General features: G+C 50.4%; 1 protein-coding gene across 3 annotated transcripts; it reads right to left on the reverse strand.

Annotated features, from left to right (window-relative positions):
- Positions 1–1,885: 1,885 nt before the first annotated feature.
- On the reverse strand, positions 1,886–13,991 carry LOC143170272 (transmembrane protein 45B-like). 3 transcript variants are annotated; one of them, XM_076358392.1, is made up of 7 exons: positions 12,942–13,154; positions 9,060–9,074; positions 6,396–6,582; positions 5,844–6,056; positions 4,650–4,834; positions 3,626–3,771; positions 1,886–2,848 (listed from the first exon to the last, which is right to left on the reverse strand). In XM_076358392.1, the coding sequence occupies exons 1-7, from the start codon at positions 13,152–13,154 to the stop codon at positions 2,731–2,733; spliced, it is 1,077 nt and encodes a 358-aa protein (XP_076214507.1). In that variant the 3' UTR covers positions 1,886–2,730. The 3 variants fall into 3 exon arrangements, with proteins under 3 accessions (XP_076214507.1, XP_076214505.1, XP_076214504.1); XM_076358390.1 differs by lacking the exons at positions 9,060–9,074; positions 12,942–13,154 and adding an exon at positions 13,947–13,991 and having other exon boundaries at positions 6,396–6,586; XM_076358389.1 differs by lacking the exon at positions 9,060–9,074 and having other exon boundaries at positions 6,396–6,586; positions 12,942–12,979.
- Between the last annotated feature and the right edge of the window lie 1,248 nt (positions 13,992–15,239).

Below are 15,239 nucleotides of genomic sequence, written 5' to 3' on the forward strand. Positions count from 1 at the left end.
AGGAACACCGGCAGCCCCCACCCTTGAGCGACACCGTCCATCACCATCAGGCTGCAGCTACACAAAACAAAAACCACCCCCGAGACATCGCCCAGGGCATTACAGTCATTGCTTTTAAAGCCAGCTGTGGCCACGGCTACAAATACAGCCCAGGCCCACTCCAGCTGCACGGCCAATGGGTCCAGTACAGTTTCAAGACACTAGCTGAGAATTCAATTTATATGGTGAAAAACATAATCCAGGCCTACTGGTTGATATTAAGGTCGTGTTAAAAACAATACTCCATTTAGGAGTGTCCTGGTACATCTATCACATAAGAAATAAACGTGAGGATGGCTTGTGATTGCACCTCGCTATATAATAAAGCGTCTCTGGACCACGCACCGTGCACCCGGCAACCTTCACGCCCTTGTCTGGGCACCTAAGCTATTTACAAATGTGGTTTTTAGCCAGGTTCATCCAGAAATGAACACCACCTGTATTTTCTTACTTAATCCCAGGCTATCTCTCTCCTCCTTCGCTGACCTTCATACCTCGGGAAAGAATGTGCTCCAGAGTTGGAAAACAAATTAGCGAGCGCTATACTGACGGTCCTGGGATGTTTGTAGGAGCGGGGAGTTAATGAGGCAGACAGAAACTATTCCAGACACCGGGTGCTACAAGGGGAAAAGTGTTTTGTGGCCACGTAGTGACAGGGGACAAAGAAAACCTTGAGGTGAAAGGAGATGGTGACTTGATTAAGAGCGTCAAAGAGCGCCGTGAAGAATTAAATCAACCCTCTCCCACCTTCAAAAGCAAGGAGTGCTTTTAAAAACCAAGGTCAGCTTTAATCTGTGTGCCCTCGGGTGGAAATAACCTTTGACTTTTGGGGGTAGCAAGGAGGAGGGTGGCTGCAAGGGGACTGCAACCTCAGCCGGCCCGGAGTACGCTCCGGCACGTCCAGCACCAGCTTTGCCACCTGGTGCTGCCCTCATGTGGCTCTTCAGTGGGAATAGTGATGTTTGGTCTGTTTTCTAAAAGCAAATAATTCAGAGCAGGCCAGAACTAGTTCAGAGCACCACGCAAAGGCCTTTTTGCTCTTCGGTTAAGCTGATTCCTGTCCTGCAGCACTCGAGGTAACTCGGTTTGTCACCTTGCAAATAGGGTTTTCCCTGTGCGTTAGGAGGCAGCAGCCTGCAAAACGCTCTCCCCGGGGTTGCGTCTCATCGTAGCAGCAAGAGGAATTCGTGCCGTTTCGAAAAACTGTTCCCCTTGGCAGAAAAAAAAAGTAGCCGCAAAATGCTCACCGTGTTCAGCGGTTACAACTCGGGAGACTTAATTGCGCGGCGTTTATCAGCTGGATTTACGGAGGTGTATTTCTCCCCTGCTTAATGCTCTTCACACCAAGCCTGTTTCCACCTCCCAATATCCAGCCCTGCGAAATAAACGGGCTCAGTGGTGGAAATCTAGGAAAGCTGGCCTTCAAGGAAAGCTAGTTAGTCTCTGTAGCACTGTTAATAAGCAATAAAATCCAGGCTGTAGCCCCCTTAGTCCGCAACAAGCTCCTTGCACAAGGGGAAAGGGTGTTAAAAGACGAGCTTTGCCTTCCGCGGGTGTGAGCACACAGTCGCAGACGCTGGGACCTGCCAGCAGCTGCTTTTCTCTTCGGTCACGAACATGAACACAAAAATCAGCTGCCATCCTGCCCCCCCCCCCCCCCCCCGCCATTACGCAGCACTGAGAAGACTTCAGCGCAGAGCATCCTTCCAGCCCCAGCGTTTGAGACACAAACAGTTGCAATTCAGCTTGCGCTGGTGTTTATTTTTTATATATATATATATTTTTTTTAATCCCCTACTCACTACTGGCACGTTTTTCTCCTATCTAGGAGGCGGCATTTCCAGTCGATTTTTGCAAGAAATTAGCTGGCAAAGGCAGGCTAAAAACATAACGTGTGCCTGTTTCGTCTCGCTTTCCCAGCGGAGGGGTTTATTTTCAATGGAAAACTGGGACGTTTTATGAATCCCTGCTGCTTAGCCGTGTATCTTACAGCCCTTCGGGCTTTACAGGTCTAAGGGGTGGATTTGTCTAAGCTATTATTACACACTCTATAATTTATCAGACTTAAATTTAAGGATATCAGCTCAGTGAGGATTTTTATTTCACGTTTATTCACTCTTTCAGCCTTTGAGTGAACATGAAAACTATTAACAAAACCCCTCTTTAGTTCAAAGCTTCGGTGGTAAAATTTGTATTGTGCACAATCAAGCCACGATGTTGCAAATTTGACATCAGGCTCGCATTTCACACTCTTTTACTCTTCCTCCTTGGGATGATGCCTTGGTCTGGAGGTACATGACCTCAGCCTGGAGGTTTCCCTGACTGCAATCGCGGCAGGTCAAAGCCTCCAGGTGCTTGGAAAAGTCAGCTGGCCAGCCAAAGGATGCTCTCCATCGCTATGGAAACACACACGAGAACCCATAGGACGAAGTGATCTCCTCGGGTTGGATTTCTGCACTTAATTTTGTTGCTAAGAATCACCGCAAGCGATGCTCGTTTCAGAGGTGGCAATAACATTCGGGTACGGACGGAGGGCAGATACCAGCCATGCGCTCAACACGCTTCCCAGCAGCAGAACGGTGGCACCTCTCTTTGCTCTCACAAAACATAAATACTTAATTTGATTTAAATATTTTTTTTCTTCTAGAAAACGGCTTCTTCACGTATTTGGAGAAGGAGCTCGCACCCTCTTCACTCTTCATCAGACCCATTTAAGAAGGCGGCTTGGGAGGTCATGTCACGCTTTTGCTGCCGGACTCCGAGACCGATGTAGGGCTCTCCGCTGCCTCTCCTGCACCTCTGGATGCAGCTGTAATGCAGGAGCAACAAATCACCCTTAGCAAAACCCCCACACTACTGCCACTCGCCAGACTGCTCAGGGGAGCGAAGTGCACTTGTAATGAATACACAGAGGGGGAGAAATTATTACGAAGGTCCTAAAATGCTGGTTTGGGGGTGGGGGGTGGGGTTTTTTTTTTTTATTCTGTATAAAGTCTATTTGCTTGCATAGACTGGACTATCCCTTTTGTAGCCCACGTCTCAGCAAGCCACGCAGCGTCCCTTAGAGGCTCATAGGCTGTGGGAGCACCCCTGAAAGCGGGATAACGTCCCCTTCCCGCTCCCTTGGAAAAGCCGTGCCGGGGGCTGGCGATGTCTTAGCAATCCGACAGTGCTGTTGTACCTCTAATAACTCAGTGACTGTCGACCGCTTCAAAATCCTTGCAAGGGAGGGGACAAAGTGTCAGGCGGTCCTGGTAATGCTTTGATTTCTCTATCGAATTAAAGTTTGACTTCCAGCACCCGGTGCAGAGGGGAAAAAAAGTGGTGTGAGTTCCAGGAGCGGCTTCAGGGGCTCGGTTATTTGACTTCTCCGCGTTTAATGCCCGTGCCTCTTGCTGACACTCTTTTGCATTCTGTGCACTTGACAAATAACACGCACATTTGTCGCCGTGCCCTAAAACTTGCAGCAGTCAGGGGCTGCTTATTCAGCTGTGACTTTGTACTCCAGGATCGGCTGGAGTACATCTGCATCCCCATCCCTGTCTGCCCAACCCTGCTCCCGCCCAAATTCATGCCCCAGCCGTACCAGTAAGCGAGAGTGTAGTTTATAGCCAGGATGGCCGCAGCGGCTGCCCAGTGCCAGAAGAAGCACATGGTGAGGAACATGATGTTGCTGTGGTCCTTCTCATCCCACACCAGACCTCCCCACGGCTGGAACAGCACGACCCCGATCTGGGTGGAACAAACACATTATTACCTTAGAGGAAAAAAAATCAATGTACTGAAGCCCTCCAGCACCCCTCTGTCCATCTCGGTTATCACCATGATCCACGCGGTGACCGAGGGACTCGAGCCCTGACCAGGATAGTGGTTTTTGCTGAGACAGTGCTGGCCCCGTTAAAAGTCCAGCCTTGCAGTGAGAGGCCACACAAGGCAAGTCTGCGCCTGCGGTCTCTCTTCTTCTGTACAATATCAAGATACATCTGTCCCTCTGCATTGCAGACTCCTAGCCGTTCTTTAAAAACTCCAAATTTAGTATTTTACAAGCTTAGCACAGTTTTTAATCTCCGAATTTGAGTTTGAGTTAGCGCAGCAGCCCTGGGGCTGAGAAAGAGGAGGGGAACTCACATTTCTTTTCAGCAGCCTAGTTTTGGGAGTGGTTCTCTCCAGCTGATCTCTTTGCTTCTCCAACTACTACCAAAGCAAGCAGCTGACCGTATTTTTACTCAGCCATTTTATTGCTTGGTGGGGTTTGCATCTTTCCACTAAACCAGAGGGAGTGCTGCGGGGTGCATTAGACACATTAAGCAATTAGTACTTCGTTGTTAGAGACTGTAAAATGTTGCTCACTCACTGCGAGCGCTCGCTTTTGCTGTTCCCCCCAGAGAAGCAATAAGCCAAGACAAACAGCTATTTCAGCAGGAGCAATCATCAGAGATGACCTGTGATAAGTACATTTTCATTCTGGGTTATGATCTATTTATGAAGAGAGCCTGGCAAAATTATCCTTCAGAGACGTGCGATTGATACGTGATGTACGGCTTCTTTTCCTCTTTTCCCATCGCTCTCCTACCTCGGTGCTCTGCTCCACAAGAGAAGGCAGAACTGACCTGCCAGAACCACGTTCCCTGGATGATGGTGACACCGGCTCTGAACATCTCCAGGACAATGTTGTCACGGAGGAAGACCTCCAGCATGGTGCTGCAGGCCCCTGAAAAGATGGCGATGAGCAGCAGGGAGTGGATATGCTGATCCAGCATGGGGCGGTGAAGGACGTGGTAGTAAAAGAGACAACCTGCCAAAATACGTACCACGCTTAGAGCAGCATTAGCAATACCAACCATGACCACAGAGCCCTGGTAGAGTGAATCACCTGCCCGCTTGGCAAACGGAGACAGGTCAGCACGAAAACAAGGGACTCCACGTAGCACCATCCCTCTAGGTCTCCTGGCATCACACCATCCTGGAGGGATGAGATGCCCAACCTTGGGGCAGGAGGATCTGAGCAGTACGGGGTCCAAAGAGAGAGGCCAACAGAAGGGTGTCTTCCCGTGTCAGTGCCATCACCTCTTCAGGTCACCCTCCCCTCGTAGCCAGGTTCCTGCTGTGTCCTGCTTTTCTATTGCTAAACTTCACCATTTTCTTGGGAGCTGGAAATGATAGATTTCCTTTTCTTACAAGCCAAACTGTGCCTGTTGAGCTGCCCCTGCTGCTCCTTCAAAAACCACTGGGACAGGGGAAGGGCAAATAACAGGAGGTGGGCCTTCGTTAAGGGGTTTTCTATATAAGCAAGACCTTCATTTCCTAGTGTCTTTTCCCTGTGTGATCCAAGAGGGGTCTGAAATCCTGGCTCGCGACTTGTAAGACAGCCTGAAGACAAAATGATATTCATGATGTGCTGAAGCCGGAATAAGTCACTTGAATTTGCCACGTGCAATGCAAGTAGATGAGGATGACGATGCCTGCAGTGCAATTAATGGCTCTCGGGGGGGAACGCGGGGCACGCAAACAGCTCTGTAGATGTCAGATGAATGCAGCATCCACCAGCCATTTATCATAACGAGGAAACTCAGCCTGCTGCTTTGTGCCGCTGTCACCCCAGAAATCCCAAACCAGGCAAAGCCAGGACCTATTGATGCCTGTATTTCCCATCTTGCTACAGACCGCCCTTCGATAATATATCACCTACAACGTGTCCTATCTTCAGGGGCGTTCAGAGCAATATCTGAGTCTGGCAAATTTTGGTCCCTCTCTGACACACCCTCCAACATCCCTCCCCAAATTAAGCGCCGCCTTCTACCGACCTTCAACGAACACAGCCACGGACAGCATGAGGCGATCCAGACCCTGCGGCACCACCTGGGAGATGTAGGTGAAGACGTCCACCACCCCGGAGAGGCCGTAGAAGAGGTACATGGTGGTGTGCTGCCAGTTCATCAGCTTCACCCAGTCGCGGTTCTCCCCGCTGTAGAGGTACAAGTGTGGACCGTCTGGGACGAACTGCTCTGCCAACATCCCTGCACAGACACGCAAGAGCACGCGGTTTCTGATGGTTTATTTGCAATGGTGGTTGATGCTACTCATTGCTGCGGGGAAGCAAGAGCTGATGGTTTTGCGTTAGGGAGAAAGGACTGGATATAAAAATCAGGCCTGCTTGTATTAATGGTAGCTCAGCTTTGGGAAGGGGTACGAGACTTGGTCTTTTCACATCGAACTCTATTAGAGAGCAAGACAAGATGAACATCAAGGACGCATCCTTCCACGCCTGGACCGGTTTCTCTGGAGTAACGGCTCCAGTACGGTTATCACTACAGGCTGGGAAGTTACCAGCATAGCTAGTACAATATAACCCTTACCTATTAGAGCAAAGATGATTTTGATTCCCCCTTCGATGGCATCCACACGCTGGAAACAATAAATCCTGTGGGATTTCTTATTTACTTTCTGGCTGAGATACTGCAGCGGGTATTTCACAGACCACCAGAGCCCAAAGAGCAGGAAGAAACTGCCTGGAAGCGCGTGACCCTTGAAGTTCGCCATCCTCTGGCTACAAGGCAAAGAAAAACAACGTCATTATACAACTTACACCAATTATTTGACATAACGCTGGAAAAAATGGGATCTCCCTTTCAGGGAGGACTGGAAAAGGCTTGACCAGGCACATGGGAATAGGAAGGAGCACTGAGAAACCCTCCAAGGGTGAGAGGTGGGAACACCAGGGACCTCTCTGAGGTCCTTGCCCCAAGATTAGGAAATACCCGAAAAAACCGGAACCCAGACAAGTTTAGCAGAGGCCCCACACCTGCTGCAATCTCTGACACACCCCAGCCTGAACTTTGCATCCCCCGGGATCCCTCCCAGCAGTAGCTCCTGCTTTTCCTACCCTTCTGCAGGTACGAGCGAGAGCATCCGCTGCAGACCAGGGCAAGGCGGGCTTTTCGGGACCAGGCAGGAGAGAAAATACACAGGGAAAACAGCAAGGTCTTGGGGTAAACATCAGTGGGTTTCTTTAGCTCCGTGAACAGCCACAGAAGTGGTGTGCTATGTCCAAAAATTTTTTAAATTCCTGAAATTTTTTCAGCCCATGGAGGGGGAAAAAAACCCCACACCTCACATCTATTTCACAAAGCCAAAGCATTTTGTTGAAAATATAGCTTCAAAAATACCCCAAAAGCTGCTGGAAACAAAACATTTTGGTTCAGGGCAAAGAAACCAACTCGCTCCCTGCATCACTGCCTCATCCCATCCCTTCTTCTCTCTCCGGAGCATCACTAAGCCAGGATTTGCTCCATGCAGAGCCCGGGGATCCCAGCCGAGCTGCTCCAGCCTCCCTGCCCCTTCGTGCTGGAGCACACGCGTGCACGGCCAGTAGGAGAGCCGGGGGACCTGTTTCCTGGGAGAATTACAGCAATTAAAACCCAGCCGGCTCCTGTTTGCCATTTGCTGGTTTGCTTAATTAGGTGGAGAAACGATTAGCTCTTTGCTGTGGGCTTGAGCATATGTTCCGGGGCCTGTCTTGGCGCGATCGCAGGTCGCTTGTGTCAGGCTGGACAATTAGGATTTTTTTTAATTGATAGCAAAGGCTGTGCTGCCGGCACCCGGGACTTCTTCCTCCGTTTAGGCACGCTCCTCTCCGTGCCGAGCTGCGCTTAACGCCGGGCAGAAACCAGCTCTCTCGTGGCACGGATGCCGGCCATCCACATAGCAAGGGGCTGCGTAGTTTGGCGCTGGACCTGACCTCCCCATCCCAGACGCCCACGACCCGGTTATCTTTAAACCCCCTCCCCCAGCTGCATTTTGGGCTTCAGTCCCCACTCGCTGGAAATATAAACCAAAAAATGCTCTTATTCCGCTGTTGCCTGCCTTCTGCATAAAGGATAATTTGGGCGTGAGGTTGAACATGGCTTGCTGCTGCCAGCCTTTGAGAGGGGAGAGCGGTTGCTTTGGCTTTATTAATATCTGATTTCAGGTCGGTTTGTCCCAGGGACACCTTGTTTCGCCCCATGAAGTCCATGTCCATGGAGCTTGGCTGCGTGCAGATACCATCTCCCAGGGCCAGTTGTCCCCAGGTAGGAAAATCTGCCGGGTTAGATCAGACCTGCTAAAGCCCTGTAGCCGACCTGCCCGATTTGAACTGGTTTAACCAAACCAGCTAATCCAACACCTCCAGGTAAGCAAACATTACCTTCTCCTGCAAACACCTCCCAGGTGCATGCAGCTACACGCAGCAGCGGACACGGCCGGCGTCCTTGCAGCCTACACCAGCCTGGTCCCGCAGTCCTGTCTTCGCCAAATACCTATGAGCTATCATGGTGGGTCTCATGCAAACAAATTTAGGAGGGGATTTAATCCGAGGGTGGAAAAGCTGTGCATGGAAATATTATTTTCTACTCTATTGGCTAGCAGCTTTGCAGGCAGCACTGCAAGGCTCTGCCTTATTTAATGACTTAAAAAGAGAGATTTATTGACAGTGGGTGCATTGGGTAATTAAACACAAAATCAAAGCAGGACGCCGTTTACCAGCAATGCTAGCACAGTCCAGTGGGTTAATACAATAGTCTCTTTAGTCCTTTGAAAGAGACAACCGGGGAATCAGAGCTTCCACCTGTATCCCTGTGATTAAGGGAGCAGCATGCCTGAGCCAGGGAGATGGCTGAAAAATCTGTATTTTCTGGGTGAGCAGAGAATCCCATCAGATACATGCAATGGTATAATGTCGGGATAATGACTGAAAGCAGAACCAATCCCGGAATACCATGACAAGAAGTACTGCAGCCATATCATGCCGTATCAATGCCATAATTATAACACTACCACGGCAACATATAGTCAAATATATAACTCCATGACCTAGCTCCAGCAGTTACATTTTAAAGGCAGATATTTAATGGGACCTGATGATTTCCCACATGAGATCGATGCAGTCAAAATGGGATGACCTAAAGGATACACTGATCAATCAAAGCCGGGAAAATTAAAGGTCGTTTAAATGGAGTACGCGCAACCTGGCTGGCCAGCACGTCCGCCTTACAGCTCTTACGTGAGATGGGGTGAGCTCGGCAGGGCAACGGGGGCTGTTTTGGGGTTGCTGCCATCCGTACCCGCCCGATCGCTCGCTAGCAGGAAGCAGGGCGGCTTATCTGGGACACGTGACCAGCAAAACTATTTCTCCTGCTTCTCTTCCTCCTCTGAAAACATGCAAAAGGTGAGCACAGGGGGAAAAAAAACCCCACAATTATGTTTTCAACTGTGAACACCCTGGAGCAAACAGCTCTCGTTTATCCCTGCAGCTCCAAATGCAGCGAGACTTTGCCTGCAATCAACCACGTTGGGGAAAAGAAAAAGCCGAAGGTCCAGCTGATGTTGGGGTTGGTAACAACAACCACCATTACAGGGCATGCCTGCAAAACGTGACTTTGCCCTGTTCCCTCGTCGTCTAACCTCTGCGTTCGATAACGCACCCATGTCCCTGCTGGCTTGTAATTAATGCCCTTTACCCCCTGTATATTACAATGCCGTGCACTGCGCCGGCTTAATGATTTACTGTTTCATCTGCTCTTATCATCTCCCAAAGGAGCTGGTTTCTTCTTGGTTTATAGCTAATGCACCCAACCACCCGGGGGAACGTCCGGAGCAGCAGGGAGGATGGCGAGGAGCCTGACTAGGCTTTCGCCTCCTCCTCTTGCCCTACCCTGGCAGCCACAGATAATCTCTTTTCAGCCAAACCCTGGGCCCTTTGAGTTTTCCAAAGGTCTCATTTGCTTTACCGAGTTTTTTTTTTTTAAAGGTTTTATTAGTGCATTGATAATGTCTCGGTCAGGGTATCACTTCCATTTTCCCCAGCTTGGAAATTACAGTCTAAAGTTCGCCATTGGAAACAGGTCGCAACCATCACCCCTGCAATTAACTTTGCCCTTCGAGCTCCGTAAATCAGGCAGTTCAGACACACCAGAGCTGGTTTGCTCTCCGTGGGACCTGCCGCCTGGCTCTCGGAGCGTCTGCGGGTGACAGGGACGGTCCCGGGGGAAAGGCTGACTCAGTGAAGAAGAGAAATGTCTTGGCTTGCAAAAAGAAAGAAAAAAAAAAAAAAGGCTGAGCTCAGGCTGAGCTGGGGAATGACGCTGAGGTGCATATCTGGAAATAATGAAGCCATTTCCAGCCTTCTAGAGGTGGTTTGGGTCTCCTCATGCTGAATCTGAGACTGCAGGAGAGCATCAAACCCAGACCTACAGACTGACAGCAGCTGAGGCGCTTCAGCCAAAAACGCGTCCTCCATCAGCCCATTTCCTACCCCGTATGCTCTCGCTGTGCGTCACGTCTTCCTCTGAATACAACATAACCAACCCACAGCCCCGATACTCCACCAGTGATTAAAAAAGGCTGGGAGGGAAGGCAGTGGTCCAGCAACGGGGTGACTGGAGGAGAAGACATGGAAGTGAGATAACTGCGCCTCTGCAGAGAGAAAGATGGCAAAGGAGACACCCAAGAGATGTCAGGAGAGGCATCTCCTACAAATATAAGCTCTCCTGTTGCCCACTGCCTGCCTGCGCTGCCTCACTCCATTACCAGCACTGTCTTATTTGTCTGCAGAGGCACTTCTAATCATAGCGGCACTTCCATTAGCTCCCCCAGGAGCTGGATCCCTAATGCATTAACGTCAGATTAAAACCCCACTCTGAACCATTTCTTCCCATTATCGTCAGTTTTTCTTCTATCCCTGCCTCCATCTGCACCGGGGAGTGTTAACGGTGACACCGAGCAATCATGTTATTTGTTGCTAATACTCGCGAGCCCAGCCGCATCTGCAAAACCAGGAAAGCAACTTTTCTGCCTCTGAAGGATCCTTAGGGGTTTTAGTCTTATGTCAAAAATTATCATCATCATCGGAACCTGTTAGGCTCAATTGCTGGGGAATATCTGAAGGACCATGAGGTACTGCAGGAGCTTGTACAGCGGCTGCGGATAGACACACGAGATAGACCGAGCTAATCCTAAAACAAAGGCCCGCTGCGATGGGAAAATTCAACGTGGAAGTTCAAACTGGGATGAAAGCTTCAAATTCGGGATGCTGGGCCTGAGGGCTCTTTAACAGACACAACGGACCTACCTGAAAAGAGACACTGGGGGAGAGAGAGACCGAAAAGCTGGTGATGGAGAGGTTATATTGCTCTCTGCCTGCTACTGCTCTTCCTCAAGCTGCCTCTTTTTGCCTTCTGATTTATAGGTCCCTGCTTTGGAGTCTCCGTCCCTACCCCTGCACTGAGCCCTGCCACCAGAGAAGCAGCAAGAAGCAGCTCCGAGTTACAGCCCAGCAGGAAAGCTGAGAAATGAAACAGATTAGCCAAAGCCATCTTAATTACAGGGGCTCGGAGCGGGCGCTTCATCATCCTTTTGCTTCTCTTCATGACCTGCATTTGTTTATTTGTGGTTTTAAGGCAACAAGGTCTGACTTTAAAAATGATCTGTTTTGGGAAATGCGCGTTACCGTCTTAAAAGCCATTTTTCTTCGCCTCTGCGTGATGCCTAAGACATTAAAGTGCTTTCTAAAGGTTGTGGTTGCCATGGGACGCGGCGAGCCAAGGTCTGTGCACCCAACTCCCTCTCCAGCTCCGCGATGTGCGATGATGGAGTAGCCCTGACTCCACCAACCCCTACTACCTCACAAGTACCGGCACAAAACAATGACTCAAAACCAGCATTACCGCCACCAGCAATGCCGCAAAAATCGGTGTTTTCCGAAGACGAGACAATTGCTTGTCCCAATATTGTCCCGATTGCCCCACAATGCGACACAGGCTAAGCGCTCCTCCCAGCTGCCTTCGACATCCCTCAAGGAAAACTGTCCAAGACAAGCTACTAAAGAAACCATTTCCATTGCAATATATCCCAGATATATCCAGTTATTCACCTTAAACACGTAAACCTAAGCCTGTTGAGTACCGCGGCCGCCCCTCGGTTTATTAGACAGCCGTGGCTGCCCCACATAAACCTCTGCAAGCGCCCTGTGCCTCGGCGATTGCACCCTGCGCTGCAAAAGCGAGACGTTATTAGTTTTTTAACGACAAGCTGGTAGGAAGAAGGAAGAAACCCTTCCCCTGCAGCTCCCTGCGAAGGGAGGCACCGTCCCTTGAGCAGGGCGGTCCCCTGGACTCTGTTTTTCCTCCTAATCTGCACATTTTTGGGGCACTAAAAGAGACTTTTCTGGGCAATTCTGCAGGGAGAGGAGGGGGGGAGAGAGAGTTTCTGGTTCAGTGCACGCAGCAGCGATTTCGGTCTAGCTGTTAGGCAGAGCTTTTGCATTTAATTTGACTGGGAGCGGAGCAGGGAGCCGGCGAAGGCTTCCTGCAGGCAGCCCAGCAAGGGGGTCGGGGTTTTTTTTGGGGGGGACCGCTTGCCCGCAGGCTGCCCTGCTCTCGCCTCTGCCCGTTTTCAGGCCCCACAGGTTGGGTTTATTTTTCAACTTCCTCCTTGGAAAATGTTGCTGCCCGTTTGCCGGGCTGCCCCGTCAGGTCCCACTGCCGCAGCCCAGCCTGGCAGGGGCAGCAGCAAACCCTCCTCTGCCCCGTCCCACTGGGACCCCGGGGCGGTGGGACACCCCGGTGGGTCAAGGAGGGCAGAGCCCACACCCCCTGTGTGTCCCCCACTTTGCTTTCCCAAGGGGAGCGGGTCTGAGCTCGCCCACCCTGACCCCTCTCCTCCCTCCCTACGGAGCTGGCTCGGATGCCAAGTTTAGGGGTCCCCCCCCATCCCTACCCACCCAAAGGGTGGTCAGGCGGGGTTCCTTCCCCTCCCAGCTATGGGGGGTGAGTCCCACGGCTCGGGGTGACTTTCCACCCTCCTCCCCAGCCCCTTCCCAACGCGAAGCCCCCTCCTCACGCCAGCCCCAGCCAGCGGAGCCTTACCTGCCCCGGTGATCCCGCTACCGCACCTGCGCCCAGGTGAGCCATGCTCCTCCCCTGCCTGCAGCACCTGCCTCCTCCCTGCCAGCCCCAGGTGCTCCCAGCCTCCCCCAAACCCCGGCCGGAGGGGAGAGATGACCCGGGGACACGTAAAAAAAACCCCACCCCTGGGCACACCAGGTGCTTTAAGTTGCAGTTTTCCCCCCCAAAACTCATCTGCGACTTCCTGACTTGAAAAACTGGCTGTCTCGAGGTTTTTCCCCCAAATCTTTATTTGCTCACGTTTCATTGCAATGATTAAATTTCTTTCTATCGGACGCCCCCATCACCCACCTCGTGGCGGGGGGTGGGGGGTGCCTGGGGCATTACCCCCTACCCCAGGTCCTCGCACCCCTCAGTGCAGCCCCGGCCATGAAATACTGCAGAACGGATTAATTTCTTTGAAGCACTTCATTTTCTGTGCTTCCCAGGTCATGATGGATGCTCCTCCAGGGACCCCCGCTCATAACCCATATTTCAACTCCGAATGCAATTTTCTGACCAGGCCTCCTATAAAATGTAGTTTATTCTTAATAATACTTTCCACTTTCGTCTCCAGCCTTGCAAGTGCTTTACAAATGTTAAATAATTAACCCCCACGACGCCCTTGGGAGAGAGGTAAGTGTTATTATCGCTATTTGTAAGAGAAGCACTGACAGAGCCTCCTGTGCAATAGCCCTGGGTTTAACTCACTTTTACGGAGCAGCGCAGGTACTTACACCACTGAGAGCAAATATACTTGCTGCAGGGAATTTGTAGTAAGAAAGCCGAATTTTAATGTTTTAAATATATCCACTCTGTTTCATAAATGACTTCATGGTTAGAAGCGCTGTCTGGCAATGCCCTGTCTTTATTATTATTATTTTGATTTATTAAAACCAAATCTGTTCCCTCACCCCTGTCTCGCGATGTTGTTTAAACAGGTGACTTCTTGTAAAAATAATTATCCATTAATTCATCCTTTCTCACCGCTCGGAGAGGTGGGCGCTGCTGGAAGGGAGGAAGCATCCCGCAGGCATCCTCTCGCCGCTGATTTTATCGGCGGTGGGGTTGGATGCCCAAACCGTGCGTGTTTTTTCAGGTGGGGCGATTCAAATTTTCCAGAGGCAAAAGCCAAGCTGCAGGCATTTCTTTTCTCTAGTTAGGCAGCTCCTCCATTAAATTGTTTCACGAATGTCCTAGGAGCCTGCTGCCATTTTAACGCGTGTCCCGCAAGCCCTGGAATAAATGAGAAAAATTTGGGGTGCTGCAAGCACATGGGAGGCTTTACCCCCCAAAAACCCTACACCCGAAACTGAGGTTGAGAAATAAATGGGAGGAAAACAAGTGGTGAGATGGAGGGCCTGGAAACATGATGAATTATTTAGCTGGGGAGTTGCTGCCTCTCTGTGCAAGCTCATGAGAAAAACCAGGGGGTGTCCAAAAATGCAAATGAGACGCCAAAAATGCCAGGCAAAAATCTTGGCCATTAGCGATGAAGTTGCTGGCCCTGGTACAGAAATCCCACCGCCCCTCTCATCCTGAAAGGCTGCGTTTGGCTAAAAACTAAACCTTTAGCTAAACCTGACTCTGAAATGGAAATTTGCCCCTACCGAACGCTCTGCTGCGTCGTGTTGGTCTGTCTTGGCTACCAGGAAATTTGCACCGCCAAATATTTGCAGAACGAAACCACGGGGTGTGTGTGGGGGGTGGATCTTACTATAAGGAAACAAATAACCTCTCCATGTCTATTTATTGTAGTAAAGACCATCTCTGAGCCGGAGGTTAAACAGAACCCGACCTCAGCAAAACTTCGCATTTCCACGTGATCCAGAGTAACCATTTCCCAATAAAACACATCAAAAAAAAAAAAAAGAGTCATCGCTAATTTATAACTATATTTTCACTGGGGCTCAGCCACTCCTTGAAACCCTCATAGTTCCTTAAACGGCCTTGAAATCACACGTAAAGACTGTAATTCATCTAACCTACGTCCAGAGTTTGGCCTCTCCCCAGCCGCGGGCACTGGGCTACCACCGGAGGCGGGAGTCCTGGCCACCACGTTGCACCGCTCACCCAGCCAAAAAAAAAGCCAGGGCTCAAGTCCTGAGTAGCAGCTTTTCCAAAGCTTGTTGCCTTCATAGGAAATCAGCCCCGGAAAAAAATTCACAATTCCTATTCTAGGTATTTTTGAGGCGTCGGGAAACCGTTCGTGTCCTGCTCATCTCTAATTTTCCACCTCCTGATGTCGATTTTCTCCCTGCCTATCCCACGCAGAACTGC

The sequence above is a fragment of the Aptenodytes patagonicus genome, chromosome 23 (assembly GCF_965638725.1).
Source record: "Aptenodytes patagonicus chromosome 23, bAptPat1.pri.cur, whole genome shotgun sequence".
NCBI lineage: Eukaryota > Metazoa > Chordata > Aves > Sphenisciformes > Spheniscidae > Aptenodytes > Aptenodytes patagonicus.